This window comes from Taudactylus pleione, unplaced genomic scaffold (assembly GCF_031769625.1).
Source record: "Taudactylus pleione unplaced genomic scaffold, aTauple2 ptg001800l, whole genome shotgun sequence".
Taxonomy (NCBI): domain Eukaryota; kingdom Metazoa; phylum Chordata; class Amphibia; order Anura; family Myobatrachidae; genus Taudactylus; species Taudactylus pleione.
The window spans coordinates 1,771,081-1,792,500 of record NW_028286197.1 but is presented as its reverse complement, the minus strand read 5'-3'; the positions used below and the strand labels follow the sequence as shown (position 1 = coordinate 1,792,500).

The 21,420-nt window shown below is 46.4% G+C and overlaps 1 protein-coding gene across 3 annotated transcripts in view; it reads left to right on the top strand.

Annotated features, from left to right (window-relative positions):
* Positions 1 to 21,420, top strand: part of SARS1 (seryl-tRNA synthetase 1) — a 408,839-nt gene that overhangs the window by 179,583 nt on the left and 207,836 nt on the right. For all 3 annotated transcript variants that reach the window (XM_088465014.1, XM_088465012.1, XM_088465013.1), the window contains exon 3: positions 12,783 to 12,863. In XM_088465014.1, coding sequence (XP_088321140.1) covers positions 12,783 to 12,863 — 81 coding nt within the window. The remainder of the gene's footprint in view (positions 1 to 12,782; positions 12,864 to 21,420) is intronic.

Below are 21,420 nucleotides of genomic sequence, written 5' to 3'. Positions count from 1 at the left end.
TTGGGAAGGCATAACTCAGGGTAGGGGTGAATTTAGACTTGGGGTTTGTTTTATTAGGTAGCTATTGTTCCAGGGTAGGTGCTTTTGGGATTTAGCTAATTGAGAAAGTTACAGGTTTTAAACTATTACCTCACAAATCTGCCTTTGTAGAGATAGGAAGTGTACTCACTGTGGCTTCACTTGGGTGCAGCAAGATAAATGGCCAGTGCGGGAATTAGCGGCGGTGGGCTCGGGGGGGGGAGAAAAAGCAGCCATTAGCTGTGGACGGGGGATGGGGGGAGCGGGCGTTAGCTGCGGCCAGGGACGGGAGCAGGCGTTACTTGGTGGCCGTGGTGCAGGTGGCAGGACCTGAGGAAGGTAGCAACACACAGATGCAGGCTCGGATCTGAAAGATCCGTGATACGTGCATCTGTGTATAAATAAACAAACACAGAATCAGGGAAGGGATCAGTGAGACCCGTCTGTGCTGCTGTATTAAAAAAACAAAAAACACTGTGTTAAAAAAAAAAATAGCGTACCCCCCCACAAAAAACAAAACAAAAACAACAACCAGCACCAGGCTTCTTTAGAAAGCCAGTACTGGTTGTGCTAAAAACAGTGGACAAATGATGTAGGGGTCCCCCGTATTAAGCACAGCCAGCATCAGGATTTTCAGAACCAGTCCTGGTTGCCAAAATACGGGGTCAAATGACGTTAGCTCAACCAGCACTGGGCCCTGATTCAGTCCTGGTTCTGGAAATATAGAGGGGGGAAATGCGTAGGGTTTTGCTGTGGAACTACAGTTCCCAGCAAACCCCCCCCCCCCCCCACATGCTTCTACTTGGAGAATCACAAGTATCAACATGCGGGGCATTACAGGCCTGCTGGTACCTGTAGAGTTCCACAGCAAAAGCAATATTTAAAAAAAAACACTTAACACACACACACTGTAGAAAGTAACATTTTATTAAAACATCCATGCACACACACTATCTCAAATACTCCCCTATGTGTCCCCTGAAGCCCATCGGTCCTCTTCTCCAGTAGATCCATAGGGTACCTGTAATAAAAATATCCATACTCCCCACCTCCTATGCGAGGATCAGGTCCTCTTCGTTCCAAAGTAGGCAATCCAGGGACTTGGCAAGAAAAAAAACACACGTAAATACCCGGACCCACGAACAATTGGTACTGTCCCCTAAGGACAGTACTACGCGAATGACAGCTGCGCCGCGGGATTTCAGTACAGAAATCCCGGTGCAGAGCGATCATTGGCTGAGAATCGAGCCTTTCCGCCTCTCAGCCAATGAGCTGTTCTCACCATTGACTTCAATGGTGAGAACCGTGCGTGCCCATTTAAAATATGGCACATCATCAACATTTTTTCAATTCAAAGATGGCCGCCGCGAACCAATCACGGCTCGCAACGTCATTTTTCCGACCCTTCGGCTGGCTTATGTAAACCAGTGCGAGCACACAGCATGGCAGTCCGACGACAGAGGGGCAGGAGAGAAGACCTGCAGAAGAAAGAAGACGTCGCAGAAGTCCTGGATGGGCGGCAGCCATGAAAAAGAGCTTAAAGGCTGCCACCTCCCAGGTGAAGGTGTAGAAAAATCTAATTTAAAAAAAAAAAAAATCTTTTTTTTTTTTATTTTTTTTACAGGGGGTGCTATAGGTACCAACAGGCCCTTAATGCCCTGCATGCTGGTACTTGGGGTTCTCCACAATCTATGGCCTGTGGTGCTTCTGCAAAGGACAATATTTTAGGTCTTTATTTTACACTACACATTACATAATCAACCTAGCACCCACTGGCCAGGGATAGCCCTGGGCTTTCAGCCTGGGGTGCCCTGGAGAGGGGGACCCCTTTATTGGGTGGGGTCCCCATCTCCCCAGGGATTCTGGGCTGACTAGTGGTCAGGGTTACTGCTTCGGCCGGGGGGCCCGGTGAAAGGGCTCCCCTGGCTGTGGCATTAGCCCACCACTAGAAGAAGTCCGCTGCTGGTTCTGGTAAATACAGGGTGACCCTATGCATTTTTTTTTCCTCTTTTCCAGAACCAGGACCGGCTCAGAGCCTAGTGCTTGTTGCGCTGAATACGGGGAGCCCCTACGTCATTTGTCCCCTGTATTTTGGCAACCAGGACTGGTTCTGAAAAGCCAGTTGCTGGTTGTGCTTAATATAGGGGACCACCTCTACGTCATTTGTCCCTTGTATTATGCACAACCTGTACTGGGTCTCTAAAGCCTGGGGCAGGTTTTTTTTTTTAAACACAGAAGCACGGACGGGATCAGCGAGACTAGTCTGTGCTTCTGTGTCTGTTGGGCAGATCATGCTGTGCTGCGCGCTCTTTAAAAGTGCAGGTTGTCTTGCCAATGCCACAAGGGCATTTAATTATATTTATATATATATATATATATATATATATATATATATACTGTGTGTGTGTGTGTGTGTGTGTGTGTGTGTGTGTGTGTGTACATATATATATAATTTGCATGAGAAGGACAGTACATGTTGAATCTGCGTCCTTTTTCCTCAATGTGGATGCGTCACAGCGGGTCCTGTTTCCAGATAACGGCAAGTAATTCAACAGATACATTTATACGAACCAGCCGGTTTGGATAATAAATTTGGTGGCTTTGACTGTGAGGGAGAAACATTGTGTACCAGCCAGTCTTTCAAATTACGGCCTATTTTGTGACAGTTCAATACACGAAAATCCTTAAACATGGGTAGGGTTTTATCCGTTGTAATTATAGACCACAACTTCTTTGAGTATTTCTTCACAAGCGGACTAGCTGTGTTGTATTTACTCACAAGCGGCTGGATTGGTGTAATAGCTTTAGCTTTTGATGTCAAACATTGCTCATGAGCCAGAGCTTTCCTCTTTGCCACTTCCAGTTCATCCCTTCTGTAACCATGTTCCAAGAATTTCTCAATCATGCGGTCCATCTCGAGTTTAACCTCTTCCTCATTATTAATAATTCTCCTGGCTCAGAGAAATTGAGAATAGGGAAGACCTTTCTTCAGAGGTTGGATGATTGCTTCCCGCATGTAGTAACGTATTTTTGTCCGTCGCTTTGTGAAGGATATTCGTATCCAGATGGTTGTTACTACTGGATATAAGCACGTCTAGATGGTGCACAAAGTTGGAATTACACTCAAATGTGAACTTTATATGTTCATACATCACATTCACCTTTTATATAGAACCAGATGTAAGGGGATTATTTATCTTGATTGGTGATTATTGTATGTGTTGCACCTATTAGATGTCTTGACAAAGGTCCGGACAGATGGAAACGTCGACCCATTTTTTTTCATGCGAGTTCATTCATATAAAGAACTTTACCTTTGGATTGCTGGTGAGTCCCTTCTATCAATTCCTACCTATCTATGCACTCTAAAATGTCGCTATTTAGCATAATAAGTCGCACAAGAAATAATTACTCTTCAGACTTTGATTGTGTTTCCAAAGCACAAAAAGATATTCACCAAACGCAAACAAATTATACAGTCACAAGGTACAGTCGTTACATACGCATGTGCTCTGGATCCAGATCCCGGCATCAAAGATGAAACCTCCGTCAACAGCAAAGAAAGATGACTGGCATCTAGTCTAAGAGAGCCTGCATATATACTCTTACAGAGATAGTCAATACAATAGAACAGGTTGGCATGATTCCATTGGTTCTTCTTCCTGGTTCTTCTGTTACAGTACAGTTCATAGGTCAGTTCGTATGGTCGCAGTCCAGCCTCCAACAGCTCTTTGTGTCCATTTTCCCGCTGCATAACATCTAACCTGGCTGCATTACAGAGTACATTTTAATGCCTATCTCTCTATGATCCATAATTTGCAGACACATGTTGCGGTTTCCTCACCGATGAAACTGTAAATCTGCAAAGAGACAGTGGTTTAGAATTACGTCAAACACTGTCTGCTTATCATATAATATTAACCTTAATGCTAGGGAACCTTTTTATGTAAGTGTGCAGTGTGTAAGTATTGGGGTATTAAGAAAAGACGCTAGTTAGCATTGTGCGACTACGTGTTTGTGGAGTACACTGTGGTACGTGTTTTGCTGGATTGATCATATTATATGTTTATATCAATGTATGCATTTATATAATGGGGTCTTTTAAAAATGTTCTATTGCGGGGGAATCGCACGACGCTAAATAATGGCAGGTAACCCACAGCTTAGCTGCGACCAGGAGGCTGCACAAAAAAAAAAGTGCCCGCCCTCATTCAGAGAGAGCGATCGCTTCTTGCTACCGCCTCTGAATGAGATCCTAAGTCCTGTTATAGCAAGGCCAAAATAGAAAAACCTGGGATCCACACATTCCCAAGAAGGTACGGATTTGCTGTTGGTTCTGCGGCAGTCATGGTCTGTATGGCTTGGATTCTGTCATTTGTCAGATGTCGTAACCCCAGGGTTAGGCAATGTCCCAAGTACTTAACCCTGGACTGGCATAGCATGGCTGTAGTTTGTCCTTAGCAACCTTGTGTCCTGTTTGCGAGAGATGGAGCAACAAAAGTTTAGTATCATTTAAACATGACAAACGAATCAGAACTTAACAATAAATAGACCACATATTGTGTTAGAACAGATCCATTGGCAGGTTGAAAATATTGTAAACAGTTGTGTAAGGCCTGGGAGAAGATACTGAGGCTGTCTATGAAGCCCTGGGGAAATCGTGTCCATGTGTATTGTACACCCCTGTATGTAAAAGCGAATAGGTACTGACAGTCAGGATGAAGAGGTACAGAGAAGAAAGCAGAACAGAGGTCAATGACCGTGAAATGGGTTGCATTTGGTGGGATCTGCATAAGAATGACAGCTGGATTCGGCACTACGGGAAATTGGCTCTCTACTACCTTACTAACCCCTCTAAGGTCTTGTACCAGCCTGTAACCTTTCCCACCACTTTTCTTCACAGGGAAGATGGGACTGTTGGCTACGCTTGCTGTACGGACTAAAATTCCCTGTTGTAATAATCGTTCAATTATGGGTTAAACCCCTATCTCTACCTCCTGTTTTAATGGGTACTGGGGAATTTTTGGAGCTTGCCTACCGCTTTTTAGATTTACCATTACGGGAGCTACATTTGCCATTAATTTAGTGTCCTGTCCATCCTTTGTCCAAAGTGAACCTGGAATTTGGGATAACATTTGATCTACCTGAGATGGATTTTTACTTGAACCGGTAGAGTGATACATTAACCTTTGGGGAGTGTCCAATATATCCCTCACCTCATGTGCCACTCTCCCTGGGATATCTAAGAATATACCATCAGGGGTACAATATATGACACATCCCATCTTACATAACTAATCCCTTCCCAGTAGGTTAGTAGGAGCCGCTGCTGCCAGGAGAAAAGAATGCCTGGTGTGCAATGGCCCGATAGTAACCTCTGTGGATTTGGTTAAAGGATAATGTTGCACTTTACCCGGTACACCCACTGCTTGTACTGTCTCGCTGGTCACCTGTAAATTAGCTGGAGATTTTATCACTGATCTGGTCGATCCTGTGTCTACAAGAAAAGGATATTTAATACCAGCTACATCAACCATCATCACCGGTTCTTCCCTAGTACTTAGAGTTATCCTGACTATCTGTAGACTACAGGTATGACCTGACCCCTAGCATTGACTCTCACTCCAATACAGCATTTAAGGCCGCAATTGGAGCTGGTGACTGTGGGAAATTTCTGCATTCTGTGTATATCCTTTATGTGGATATCCAGGTACTCCCTGGTTAGTGGGTCTTACTTTCTTCACCTTACAGTTCCTACTTACATGTCCCACTTGGTTGCCGTTAAAGCACCTTCGTGAGTGGGGTGGGTGGAAAAGTTGCTGTGTGGGTTGAGTGGTAGAGAAAGATTGTGGGTGCGGATAGGGGTTTTGAGGGTAATATTGTGGCTGTGGATAGTATGGGTTTTGTGGCTGTGTGTGATAAGTGGGGTAGGGCTGTGTTTGTGGCTGAACAGGATTTGTGAGGGCGTTTAGCTGTTCAGGTACATATGTGTCTGGTGGCTGTGATGTTACATTCATTCCTTCTAGAGCTTGAATATTAACAGCCATTAGCTTCTCGCTCTGGGTCTCTCACTCTTGAGGATGTTTTTATCATGCTCAATAGCGGACTCCCTGAGTGTGTCTACAGTAACTCCCCTCCAGCCAAGTAGAGAGGTCTGGACTCGGATCTTTAGATTGTCTTTAAGACCATCCATAAGTACCATGATGACAATTTCCCTGTAATGGGTGCTCTCTTTAATATCCTCTATCTCAGTGTAATCGGTGATAGCCTGTAGAGCTCGAGTACAATAATCCTCTGCAGATTCACTCTTTTTGTTTTATGGTGAAAATTTTACTCCAGTTAACTACTACTGGAAAATATACACCCAATTGAGTTATTATGCGGGTAATGTTACCTTGGTTATCCTCGTCTGTTAAGGGACCATCTCCATCCAATACGCAATCTGTGATAAACTTTTTCACGTCGGTATTGTGTGGAAGACACGCCCTTAACACCACTTGCCAATCCTTATTGGTTGGCTTGTGAGCATTACCAAATTTTTCAAAAATCTTTGGCATTTTGCTAATTCCTTCTTAGGGTCAGGGAACTAATTCATTATGGAATTTAGCTCAGCCCTTGTCCAAGGACAATGCATTGCTACATCCCTTGTGGGCACTACACCATTCGCATCCGGATTCCCATTGGAAACAGTTATTGTCCGGATGGGATGGAGACCAGCCACATTGTTACCTTTGACCTTGTTACCTGGCTGGGGATTTAGTCTATTACTGCTATGTACAGGGTTAACAATTTACGTTACCGGTACAGCAGATGTTAACACTTCCTTTACTACCACTGATGAGGATGGGGCAGCATCATGTGCTCGTTGTAATGGAACATCTAACATTTGTATGGCATGGGAAATGGCAGACATAACAGGTTCATCATCCGCATCATAAACATTTTTCTTGTGATTACTCAAGAGAGGGTACAGGTTACATGTTACATTTTTATGAGTTTTTACATCGACTGTACATCCACCCCCATATCCACATAGGGCAGTGGTGGTGCGCGTAAACTACTGACATTACCTTCCACAATGCTACCTTGCTGTGCGTGCACGCTATTTTGCGGTGCATAAGCAACACTGTTTAGTGCTGCATGCACACTCCCCTGCATCGTGCACGCGACGCTGGTTTGCGTCGCATGCACACCCTTAAGCCATGTATCCCCCCTCTTGCTGCCATAACTTTAAACAATCGTTATACTTTCTTTTTCATTCGAGAGTGCACCATACAGATGCTATCTCGGACATTGTTCAATACCTCCTTATCAAAGCTGCCAATTCTGGGAAATGGTTTCACACTCTTCCTCGTCATTTTAAACCATACATCATAGTACCTAGTTGCATAAGCACCATACTTAGTATGCATAATATGCCGTGCCGATCCAAGCGGCGCTTTCAAAAGCTGCACATCATCTAACATCTCTACCTCTACCGTTTGCTTGGGAAAATAACACTAAGCTTTTCAATAGAGATTTAAATCTGTGAAAGAACGTCAAGGCTACTTTCACTTACCTGTGGACGATATTAACAGGATGCGCCCACACACCTATGGAAGAATAACCAGGCTGCTTTCACGCACCTAAGCCCTTTTTGAGTACTTTCCACTGCTCGCATGTAGGCATTCCAATAACACCTACCCTTTTCAGTGATTTTGTCCACCCTCAGCTCAGTTCACAATATGCCACAACTGTGCGTTTCAATCACAATGCCCAATAACCCTAACTGATCACAGAATGCTGCAATCACACTGAGAGCCAATACCTACAAGAAGACAACTACACCTGCAATGTGTATAGACTTCGGTATCTACTACCGAGCCACTAGGCCAACACCAGGTGCCTAGCACCTAAGGGTCCTACGATACCCCTAGATAGGGAACATGTTACCCCTTCCAACATACGTTCACTGTTACACTCCCTTGTCCCTAGATTCTAATCAGCACTCCTTAAACTTCCACAGTAATGGGTAGCGGCCTCTCAGCAACAAAGTGGTAGCAGGTATTCGAATGCACAATGCGTTCTTTCCTTAGTATGGCGCCTCCACCCTTTTGCTGAGAGATCGATGACCGTGTGACCGGTAGCGTGATTAACTCTGCGAGCCCCCAACTATCGATTCCTACCTATCTATACACTCTAAAATGTCGCTATTTAGCTTAGTAAGTCGCACAAAAAATAATTACTCTTCAGACTTTGATTGTGTTTCCAAAGCACAAAAAGATATTATTCACCAAAAAGCAGATAGTTACACACTGTGATCTAAATTACAATTGGCGCAAACAAATTATACAGTCACAAGGTACAGTCTTTACATACGCACACGCTCTGGATCCAGATCCCGGCATCAATGATGAAACCTCCGTCAACAGCAAAGAAAGATGACTGGCATCTAGTTTGAGAGCCTACATATATACTCTTACAGAGATAGGCAATACAATAGAACAGGTTGGCATGATTCCATTGGTTCTTCTTCCTGGTTCTTCTGTTACAGTACAGTTCATAGGTCAGTTCGTATGGTCACAGTCCAGCCTCCAACAGCTCTTTATGTCCATTTTCCTGCTGCATAACAAATCTAACCTGTGCATTACAGAGTACATTTTAATGCCTATCTCTCTATGATCCATAATTTGCAGACACATGTTGCGTTCTCCTCACCGATGAAACTGGAAATCTGCAAAGACACAGTGGTTTAGAATAACACCAAACACGGTCTGCTTATCATATACTAAACCTTAGATATCAACTAACATGTATTTCACAACATTATATAATGAATAAAACCTTAATTATTAACCTTAATGCTAGGGAACCTTTTTATGTAAGTGTGCAGTGTGTAAGTATTGGGGTATTAAGAAAAGACACTAGTTAGCGTTGTGCGACTACGTGTTTGTGGAGTACACCGTGGTATGTGTTTTGCTGGATTGATCATATTATATGTTTATATCAATGTATGCATTTATATAATGGGGACTTTAACATTGTTCTATTGCGGGGGAATCGCACAACACTAAATAATGGCAGGCATCGCCGTATGTACTTATGTGTGAGATTTGGTAAAATGGCGCTGGGTAGCCATTCGCAAACTGGCGTCGTGCAGATTTAATTTTAAACATATTCTGTCTCAGCCAATTACCCAGCTTCGACACTTATTTTTATTTTTTTCCAAAATGAAAAGGTTTATGAATGTGTATGTATGTATATATATGTGTGTACGTATGTATGTATGTATGTATATATATATATATATATATATATATATATATACACACACATTACACACACACTCTTTCTATTGAATCAGCACGGAACAATTTAATCTCGTAACAATCTACAGTCCCCTGCATTTCACCACAGCTCCCTGCTTCTTACTCCTGCCCCCTGCATCTCACGATAGCTAGCTTCCTGCTTCTCAGTCCTCCCCCTGTATTTCAACACAACATCCTATATTCCACCACAGCCCCTTTGCATCTCATCACAGGTCCCTGCTTCTCATTCCTGATTCTTACAACAGCCCCCACCATCACACCACAACCCCCTGCATCTCACCAGTGTCACCACAACCACTCTTCTGCTGCCCTGCAGCTTGCTGGAGCCCATCCACTGGGACGTGCTGGGGGAAGGGCAGGAGGATCATGGATTATAGATTTGTATTGCAACTACAGTACCATAACTATTATCTGTAGTATGTCCCTGGGGCTGGGGCACCTGTGCATATTTCACACCTTCCATGCGCACCCCTCCCCGGCTGCTCAACATGCCTATGAGCAATGCCCTCTTTGCACAATGTACACTGTATTTCCTGGGCTTCCTGTTGAGCTTCCTCGCCAAGGTGGCCCAGCCTAAGAACATCACTGATTTCCATGGGAGTTGCCTCCTGTTCACCTAGGGCTTGTGGCTGAGTGGAGACATCATGCTGAACAGAAAGCATTTCGCGGAGGTGGAGTCGTGGCCGGAGTCCCCCTGCAGCATATGGATGGAATTCGATGGTGACTAACCCTAAATGTGTTTTGTTTTGTTATTTTCCCCGATGTTACTGTTTTTAGAATTTTGATGGTGGAGGTCCGATGTCTGCCACCATCGAATGGAAATAATTTGATGGTGTTCCAATTTTTTTTCATTCCTTTAAGCTATGCCTCCTCTGGCTCCTTCCTGGCTACTGTGTCTGCATCAGGGCATCTTCATGGGTTAGTTGGAGGCTGGTTCTCACTCTGTCTGCCTCAGACGTGACCCTGCTCAGTCCCTGACTCCCTCCCCTCTCTAGGCTGCTGCTAAGCAAAAGGACTCACTACTAGCTCTGATTGGCTCTCTGAGATAGAGCCAATCAGAGTGCAGCCCCTTGCAGCAGCAGTTAGTCACTCACACAGCACAACAGTTTTTTCTGTGACTTGCTTCATTCGAAGCCTCAGTTCCAGATGTTGTCCTACTTGTGTATATTCCAGTGAATACACATCTATGAATTAGCAGCTCAACCAGTTTGTGAGTGATAAGCAATCTCACACCACCATGAATCTGCAGTTAACCACGGTGTGGTGGCATACCCTATCTACTGTATAATGTGCAAGGAACACATCCATTAAAGCGTTAGCATTAATGATTGGAATTTTATTGCTTTTTGAATTTGAGAGGTAGAGATTCCGTAAGAAACCTTAATTTATCAATTTATTTTCATAGCTTTTTCCACAGTTAATATATTTATACTTTAAAATTTAGAATCATAGAATTTGACAAACCACCTCTGGCTCACTAGCTTTTCCTTCATGTCACCCTCTGCACCTGCCTTTCCCTCACCCAACCTCAGCTCTCCTGCTTTTCTTTCACACCCCAACCTGTGCCCTCCTGCTTTTCCTCACACTGCAAAGCTCTGCTCTACTGCTTTTCCCACACACCTCAACCTCTGCCCTACTGCTTTTCCCGCAAACCCCAACCTCTGCACATTAACTTTTCTGTAATGCTGTGGGATACAGGGCGGTAAAGTCTGGATATGGTGGTGCATGGCAGTGATGACAAAAAAAGGATACAAGGCACTGAGGAAATTATAGGAGCAATCACCAGTGGTGGGATATGAGGGTGTAGGACAGCTATAATGGTATATAGAGGTTCAGTACAGCAAAACCATTATCATATCTGTGATGACAGGACATGGGATTGTGCAGCGCAATGATGGCAGGATATTGGTATCTGCCGCACATTGATGACAGGATATGCAGAATGAGACTACATGGTAGGGTGCAGCAATGGTTCTACATGGCCATACCAATTTTCAGCTCTGTACATCCATTATACTTTGGTTTGGCCTAGTCTACTTGACTTTATTTGTTGCACTGTAATAGGATTCCAAAATTTAGTTTACAGATAGAATAATATGTATATATCTATAATTCGAGAGAGTCCACCTATATTACTATAATGCCGTGTGTTTCCAAACCTCAGTCCTCAAGGCACGCTAATGGTCCAGGTTTTGAGAATAGCCATACTTGAGCACAGGTGACTTAATTAGTACCTCAGTTATTTTGATTTAACCATCTGTGCTCAAGCATTGATACCCTTAAGACTTGGAATATTAGTGTGCCTTGAGGACTGAGGTTGGGAAACACTGCTATAACCAATGGGCAGATTCAATTAGCTGCAGGGCTTACCGAACAGCTAAAGCTCCAGGTTTAAGCCTAGAGCTATTCAATTATTAGCCAGTAAACCAGCCGATAATGCGCATTAACCCATAGATTTCAGGTTAAGTGTCTGATTAAGATGCAGTGACAAAAAAGGCCAGGAAGGGTAAAAATGAGCCCTTTCCAGCTTGAGAGATATGGCAGTAAATTAAGAATAGGCTACATGTGTTTTAGAAAGCTGCTCCCGCATGGTGTGGTTTGCACTGTAAGACAGGACCTGCCTAGTCAATGCCAGTGGTATAAACCAGCGATCCACAAACGAAATGGCAAGGAAGTGCCACAAGCAGCTAACGATCATTTTGCATCATAGAAGCAGTGCCATCGGTAGAGTTGCAGCACAGGCAGCTCTGCAAAAAAGCAGAGCGTCACATGGGAGGCGACCCAGCAGGATCTTGTAAGTGGTGCCAGGAACTGTAAAGTGTCAACCGCTAGAGAATGGAACCGTCCAGACGGAGCAGGTGGTGGACTCCTTACAGAGCGGTTCTAAAGACTTTTCAGTGGTCTGCGTCAGAGGCGAATGTCAAGACAGTGGGAGGAGTGGCCAAGTCCGTGCAGTGGGGCATGTTTGTGGGGGAAGGGGGGGGATATGGGGCTTGTGGGCGAGAGGATGCCCAGGAGTATGCGCTCTGAATGTCATTGCAGGTAGATGGTGTGGGTGTTCTTTTACAGAGAGCATGGCGCCTGAGACTTGGTGTTATGCCTCAGTGGGAGAGCAGCAAATAGTCGGAGTATGCCACCAGATATCGGTAGGATGTCAAACCTGGGATGGTCAGTAGGACAACTGGGTACAGATGAAGGGTATTGGGATGACGGAGACCCCAGAGTGCTAGTTTATTAGCATGTGGGGAAAAAAAACCTGACTAGACATGTCCAATTTTGAATGACAGTCGTGCTACAACCACTAATGTTTTAAGTATGAAATATAAGTATATTCTGTGGCTAAAACAATTCCATGAAATTTCTATCCATTGTATGATCTGAATGCTACACTGTGCTTATGGTGTATAATTTTAGAGTAATTTTAACTTTTTTTTTTTTTTTCCCCCTGCTGTTGTAGAAAAAGGAGCCTATTGGTGAAAGTGATGCCCTCCCAGACAGTGCTTCCAATCTAGAACAATTACCAGTAGAAATCCTGGTTGTGAGTATATCTTAAATATTATCAGTGGTTAAGCAATAATCTCCTATTATTTGTCATTCTGTGAGGATGTGATGAAATATGCAATGGGGAATAAGGTCATAGAGAGAGTGAAAGTATTGCAATACAAAATAGTGGTTGCTCATATCAACTTAATGGTTTTTCACAGGTGCTTGTAAATGGAGAGGTTTACTCTGAACTACAGAAAAAATAAAAAATTTCCATAAAGCACACTGCAAAAAAAAAAAAACAGCAGAAAGGCTTGAATACTACATAATAGAAATTCAGAGGTTTTTGTTGAATATATTTGCAAATATGTGGTTAAGTGTCGGGCCACGTCAAGACTCCACTTTGGGTATATAATTGCATACTGTTGTGCCACATGATAACAGCACATACATAAATATATTTAAGCTTCGAGCCATCTCACCTAGGAGGTACCCGAGAAACCTCCAGATATAGGTATTATAAGGTAATATTCCAGCAACAATTAAGTGATAAAAAAGACAGGTGAGCAATTGTCCCTCCCTTTGCCTGCAGGTATGAAGGAAGAATGCAGGTATCTTCTGTCAGGACAGTCATTACTAGGGGATGTAGTTTATAGACTGGCGGACTAAATGCCGCCGGTCTATATACCGACAGGAGAAGCCCGACGGGTGACTTAAGATAGGCGTCGAAATACCAACGCCTATTTTAATCTAGACACCGGAACATCGAAGGACGCCAGCCTGAACGAGGTAAGTCCGGGGCATCCTTAGAGTTAGCACAGGGGGTGGAGGGTTTGATTTAGGGAGTTTAATGGGGTTAGGTTTTTTTTTTGGGGGGGGGGCGTTAGGTTAGGTTTAGGGAGCGGGAAGGGATGGTTAGGTTTAGGCACCCCCTGTAGAGGACTTAGGTTTAGGCACCACCCTGGGAGTTTTAGGGTTAGTCACCTCCAAGGGAGGGTTAGGGGGGAAAGGGGACGGTTTACCAGCCGGTGTCGGGCTTTCCTCCTGTCGGCATTTGAAGCAGCAGCTAATCAGCCGCCGATATTACATACCCAACCCCATTACTAGTGGTCGCCCTGATATCACAGTGGAAGGAGTTCCAAAGTATTCCTCCCCAATGACCAGACTGGAGAACAGTAAGGAATGTACCTACTCCTGTGTGTTGAAATAACTGGTGTGCTGCAGGCTGTGGTGTTGGAGGGCTCTCGTTCGTGCCCAGCAGGCATAGAATAGACATGCATTTTGTCTATGTTTGACCTGTCGATCCCTACATTTCCATTTTCTCCGAGTGAGGTGAACTTTTGATCATGCCAATCTTTCTATCAGGACTATATCCTGAGGTTTTTAATTATTTGTGCTTTTTTGATGATGATTGATAATTCTTCTTCAGGGGCCAGGTTTACAGTGCACAATCCTACCAGCCTATTAAGGCTTGAGTAGTTAATTTAGTGCCCATTGAAAGTATATTTATTTATATGCATTAGATGTGCCTTGTGCTAGCTCTGCTTTTGTGATATGCTGTCTTAATTTTCTGACTGTCAGTTATATCTATCTTTGCTGCTTTTTCTTAACCCTTAACTACTAGGTCTATAGAGGTTCATTATTACCTCACATTTACCTGTATTTGTGAAGGGTGTCACATTGCATTACCAGCTTTGATACTAATTGTGTGCTGATTATTACTATGTCTTCTAAAGGCAAGGGAAAACAGGAGCCTACGGCCTCTGTGCTGGATGCTTGCAGATCCTGTTCAGCGGGCTTGTCCCCTAAGGCTTCTGTGCAGGATGGTCTGTGTGCTATTTGTTATGTTCCACAATAGCCCACCCCCTAGCAGTCTCAGTCCAGGAGCCACATTGGGTGTTGTCCTTAGTCCAGCTAGAGAACCGCTTATCAGCCCACACGCTGTCTCCCACCATGGGGTACCCTCAGCTGTTACAGCCTGCTATGTATGTACCCCCTATGCATCCTCCATGGATGGATGTTTTCTTCTTCGTGTTCCATAGGGTCCACAGAAACTACCTTGGTATATAGCATCCAATACACCAAACAGCAAAGCTTTGGAGCTCCTAGCATGCACTGGTCCCCGTCCCTATATACCCCAGCCACAGGCATTCAGTTTTTCTACTTCAGGGTCCACAGGGGGTCAACAGGGTGACCTTGGGGGTATAGGTGATGCAGAGTCATGCGTGCACCTTACGCAGTAAATTTTTCTCCCAGGCTCAACGGCTTTCCCTCTATACCCCGCCCCCGGGCCAGAGGCACCTCAGTTTCGTTGGTTGCCCGGCCAGAGTCGGGTCACTGAACATGTAATGGGGCTGTTACAAACAGCCCCTGAAGTTTGAAGTTAAAAATAATATTTCTTCTAGTGTGGACAGCACAGACAATCCAGTGGAAGTCCGCGCTGCCGCTTCATCACCCCACTGGCGCAGAGACGCCGGTACTGATCCAGGGAACTCTGACCCCTGAGGATCCCTAGACTGCGGATAGACGCTACGGAGCAGCAGGTAAGCGACACGCACCACGGTGGTGCATGCCATTTGCAGTGTTTTTCCCTCCAGGGCTGGGGACGCCCTGGGGATGACCATGTGTGGAACCATGCACTAAGTCCTGCGCTTCCACAGAGCCACGGCGGGCTGGAGTTCTGCGGAACACTCCAGTGTCCCAGGTGTTAATTGCTGGTCAGAGGAGTCAGCCTTCCCTGTTTACAGCCGTCTCCTTAACCGCGGTCTGGCTGGGCTGTGACCGCTTCCCTCTTCCGGATCCGCCCCCCTCAGAGTTCTTCGATGGCTATTTTCTCCTGGCAGATCTATGCTGGCGGAGCGGAGTCCAGGTCCCCCTACATACCTCTCCTCCTGATTGTGGTCAGTGTATGTAGCACTTTGTTGTACTAGACGCTAACTCTGTGTAGTTTGCCAGTAAATGCCATTAAGTGCAGGTGTTATTATACTGCGTTGTCTGCGACTATGCTAGCGCTGTTCACTTTCTGAACTGTCAGCCATGTTGCAATCCCTGTGCCTACTCTGCCTTCCTGAGCCATAGCACTGGTGTTGTACCTTACTACGCAGTCACATCTACATAGAATGGTATCCTCTTCACTATGGGCTTCATTCAGAGGTGACCGCACGACCGCCTCGATTTTTCTCCAGTGCGCATGCGCACGAAGGAGCCGGCTCCTTCGTGCGCATGCATGAGACCCGCTACGACCGACAGGGGGGCGAGCTGTCGATGTTGATTGACAGCTCGCCCCGTTTGGAAGGCGGGCCGGGGGGGTGGTAGCCCAAACGGGGGCGTTCCCATGGGAACGCCTGCCGTTTGGGGGAGGCCCCACTGACATCACTAGTGATGTCAGTGGAGAGCTTCCGGCTCTGACAGAGCCAGAAGCTGTCCGGGGCTTACGACAAGTGAGACCCTACCCTAGGGTCTCGTCGTAAGCCCAGATGGTCATAGACCATCGCGACCATCACCCTAGCGGTCGTTAGAGCTGTGGGTGTAAACCCACAGCCTAACGACCGAAACCGAGGCGGCCGGTCAGGATGCAAGCGGCCGCCCAGTTTCTGAGCGACCGCTTGCATCTTCCGACCGCCTCTGAATGAAGGCCTATGTGTGGTAGTGAGGGTGATATGCAAAATTTGGCTCCTGCTCGGCTGTTATGAGAGAAATGTACAGAGGAGTTAGGGGTGGGAGACATAACCTCTGAGGAGTTCAGCTTGAGGAGTTATACCCCTCCAGGTCCTTCTGCGGCTTCTGCCGCTCCGCAGGAGCCGCCATGGGAGTGCTTTGCAAAAGCGCTGACTGCCATTGCGGGGCATTAGGCAGGCCCTCCTGTGTTTCTTCAATTCCCCAGAGCAGCAACTTATGCCCGCGCAGAACCTGCTGCAACCGACTACACCCATGCAGTTGTTGTCCCCCCAGTGGGTTAATACATTTCCCGCTGCGTTGCAAAGTGCGACTGAGGTGCGGCAGGGTGAAGCACCCATCAGCAGACCGGCTAAAAGGGTCTTGCAGTCGTCGCAATCTACTGTGTATGACGACGATGATGGTGTCAACTGATTATGGACTGCTCCCGTATGAGTCTGACTCTGTGTCCCCTCCTCAGGAGGCAGAGGCCAAGTCAAAATTATATTTTCCGGGTCTGATACAGGCTGTGAGGGCAGCCTAATTATAGAGGAGGATGAGCCTCCTGGGCTTAAGTCTAAGCATGCATATTTCATGGAAGAAAAAGTGACTGAGGCTATATTCCCTTTTGTCTGACCAACTGGTAAATCACTTGGAGGTAGCATGGAAACCACCAGGGAAGCATTATCAGCCACAGAAGCGTCTATCCTCTGCTTATCCTTTTATCCTTTTGCTGAGGATTATTTTACCAAATGGGAGACTCCACCAGCGGTGGATTCCCATGTTATGCGCTTGGTAAAAACTGCAACGCTACCTATGCCTTCCATGTTGTCCCTGAAGGTAGAGTTTTGCCTTAATTCTGTTTATTCCCTATCGGGGGCTGCGTGCAGACCAGCTATGGCTATTTGCTGGGTGGCTCGGGCCATGGAATGTTGGGCTAACAACCTGGAAAGATTCTTGGTCCCAAATGCTACCAGGGAACTGCTGAATCTTATGGGAAACCTCTGGGATTCTGCTACCTATATTAATGAGGCAGCATTACTAAATGCCAGGATTTCTTCAGCAGCCATTGCACCTCGCCACTCTCTGTGGCTCCGTTCTTGGAGGGCAGATGCGGACTCCAAGAAGGGGTTGGAGTGTTTGCCTTATGATGGTAAAGTCTTGTTTGGCCCTGATTTGGACAAGATTTTGAATACCTTAGCAGCAGCTAAGTCGGCTTGTCTGCCTTGTGCTCTGGCCTCTTCGGGGGCTCTGACTCTATCCTTTTGGACCTATTGGGCCCCAGGTATGGCTAGAACTCAGTCCTTTCCTAGGCTGTCCACCACCAAAAAATCTGCGAGGCCTAAGAAGCAAGCTTGGAGTACCAGACGTCCGGCTGCCAAGCCAGACAACAAACCCTCCGCCTGATGGGGACAGGCCTCCTCCTGGGGGACCACATGGTTAGAGGGCTGACTTCATCAGTTCATCCAGTGCTGGTGTCAAACTACCACCAATACCTGGGTGAGGGAAATAGGCACTCTGGGGTACGCCCACTTCCTTCCGCAGAAAGCCCCCCCATCAGTTCTGTTGCACAGGACTTCCACAAAACAAGGTCATGGCTTTGGCTAGAGGTGGTACAATCCATGCTGCAAACAGGGGTCATTGTAGTGGTCCCGTTGTCCAAAAGGGGAACGGGTTGTTATTCCAATCTTTTTCTGGTCCAAAAGCCAAATGGTTCTTACTGGCCTATCCTCAATCTCAAGTCCCTGAACAAATTTCTCAGGGTACCTCGGTTCAGGATGGAAACCCTACGCTCAATTATACTGGCTATGGAACCTGGGTATTTTATGGTGTCTCTGGATATTCAGGATGCATATCTGCGTATTCCGATTGCTTCAACTCACCAACGTTTTCTCAGGTTTGCTGTGTTACAACAACATTATCAGTTTCGGGCTCTACCTTTTGGCCTCTAAATTGCACCTCGGGTGTTTACAAAATTCATGGTGGTAATGGCAGCCCATCTGCTATCTGTTACCATACCTGGAAGACCTCTTACTACTAGCAGGGTCCTCAGAGGTGCTCCACCACCACCTCCAGCTGACTATATCTGTGCTCCAGGTACACGTGTGGTTAATCAAATGGAAGAAGTCCTCACTGATTCTAACTCAAAGGATGCTCCATCTGGGAGCTCTGTTGTATTCACAGCAGATGCCTTCACAGTAGTCGAGTGTCAGTCCACTCAGCCATGATCTATGGTGTCGACGTTCGACATGGTGGAGTATGCCCAGTTTAATTCCCGGCCTCTGCAGAAGTTGATCCTCTCCAAGTGGGACGGATTACCCTGTCATATATGGACTCAAGCGATGGTGCTCTCCGGAGGTGCGCCTATCTCTGACTTGGTGGCTGCAGAAGGTCCACCTCACCATGGGGTGCCCCTTTTGGATCTCGGACTTATGACAGATGCCAGTCTTAGGGGTTGGGGTGCAGTGACAGGTCCACACTCCTTTCAGGGGAGGTGGACCTCAGAGGAGTCTGTTTTCAAGGCCCTGCAACAAGCCAGGCTACTGCTTCTCAGAAAGCCTGTGCAGGTTCAGTTAGACAATGCCACGACAGTGGCTTACCTAATCTTTCAAGGAGGAACTCGAAGTCAGGCGGCAATGACAGAGGTGTCACGCATTCTGATATGGGTGGAAGGCCATCTACCATTTGTTCATTCCAGGAGTACTGAATTGGGAAGCGACTTCCTCAGCCATCATGACGTGCATCCCGGGGAATGGTCTCTTCAACAAGAAGTGTTTCAGCTCCTAGTTGGCAAGTGGGGCCTTCCAGATGTGGACCTCATGGCCTCTCGACTAAATCACAAACTGCCACAGTACGGGTCCAGGACAAGAGACGCCAAGGCTCTATTGATAGACGCTCTGTCAGTCAAGTGGACCTTCCAGTTTGTGTACCTGTTCCCTCTGTTCTCCCTTCTTCCTCGTGTTCTTCGGAAGTTCAAACAAGAAGGAGGCACGGTCCTGCTGGTGGCTGCAGCGTGGCCCAGACATCACTAGTACTCAGATCTTCAGAGTCTCTCCATCGACACTCCGTTGCTGTTGCCTCAATATCCGGACCTGTTGTCTCAAGGTCTTTGCCTTTACCCGGATCTGGGTCATCTGTCTTTGATGGCGTGGCTCTTGAGGCATCCCTCCTGAGCTCTAAGGGTTTTTCGGGCTCTGTGGTTAACAACATGCTCAGAGCACGAAAACCTGCATCTGCCAGAATTTACCACAGGGTGTGGCATACCTATTTTGAATGGTGTCTTCCCAGAGGTTACGACCCCCAGGTGTTTAGGATATCCAGGGTTTTGGCTTTCCTACAGGTGGGTTTGGACCTTGGTCTCTGCCTTGCCTCCCTGCCGGTGCATGTCTCGGCGCTTTCAGTGTGGCTCAAGCGAAGGATTTCATCTATTCCTGATATCCGCCCTTTCCTTCAGGGGTTCTTTGCATCCAGCCTCCATTTTTTCCCTCCTGTGGCGCCTTTGGATTTGGCTGTTGTACTTCGGGCCCTCCGTTTGAACCCCTGGACTCAGTGGATCTAAAATGGCTTACTGCCAAGACGGTTTTTCTCCTGGCTATAGCTTCTGCCAGGGGAATGTCCGATTTGGGGGCTCTCTCTTGTCATTCCCCATTTCTGGTCTTTCACCAGGACAGGGCGGTACTTCGGACTCGCCCTGGATTCCTTCCTAAGGTGGTCTCTAGTTTTTACATTAATGAGATTTTGTAGGCTTTTAATTCCCCAGACCTTTTGGCAGGTGATGCCTCATTGGGTGTGGTACGTGCCCTCAGGATTTATGTGGACCGTACCTTCGGAAGTCAGACCCCTTGTTTCTCCTCTATTGGATTCAACAAGAAGGGTTTGCTAGGTGGCTTTGCATGGTGATCTCTTGAGGTTTACACTCATGAGGGCCTTCCAGTGTCGCCTTCTGTTACTGCTCATTCTACTCTCTGTGGGTCCTTCATGGACAGCTCGCCATGGCGCCTCGACTGCTCAACTTTGTAAGGTCTTCTGTCCAGACCTTTTTGAGGTATTACGCTTTTGATACCTTTGCCACTCAGGATGCTTCCTTCGAGCGGCAGATTCTCCTCTCTGCATCCCCACCCTTGAAAGTACTGCTTTGGGACATCCCCAAGGTACACGGGTGTCTGCACTTTCTCTGCTTTTCCAGTGCAAAGTGGCAATGCTCACCTTCTATCCAGACTTTTTTGCAAGGAGTCCTTCACATCCAGCCTCTCCTGGTTCCTCCTGTTCATCCCTGGGACCTTACCATAGTTTTGAAATTTCTCAAAATTGATTCTTTTGAACCACGATCTACCATTGACCTCAGATGGCTTACTTGGAAAACTGTGTTCTTACTGGCTATCGCCTCTGCCTGGCAAGTTTCGGACCAGGCTGCGTTATCTCTTACAGAACCAAATCTTATTTTCCATTCAGACAGGGCTGTTCTTTGCACCCATCTTGGCTACCTACAGAAGTTGTCTCCAGGTTCCATATTATCCAGGAGAGATTGTGGTTCTCTCCCTTTTGGTTTCTGGCTCTCCTACACCGACGTGATCCGAGCTCTTCATGTTTAATTTTGCCAAACGGCAGATTTCCATCAGTCGGACTCTTTGTCTTATATGATGCACATAGACAAGGCTAGCCAGCCTCTAAGCAGACTTTGGCTCGTTGGATACGCCTGACTGTTCATCAGGCATATCTGTTGGATTAGAAGCTGATTCCTTCTTCCATCAGGGCTCATTCCACTAGATCTGTTAGAGCCTCTTGGACAGCTCACCACGGTGCCTCTGCAGAGCAGCTCTGTCGTGCTGGTCCATGGTCTTCAGCTCACACGTTAATTTTTATAGATTTGACACCTTCGCCACGGCCTATGCGGCTTTTGGGCGCATTTTCCTTTCTGCAGCGTAGGAGCGTTCCCTCCTATAAGGGACAGCTTTGGG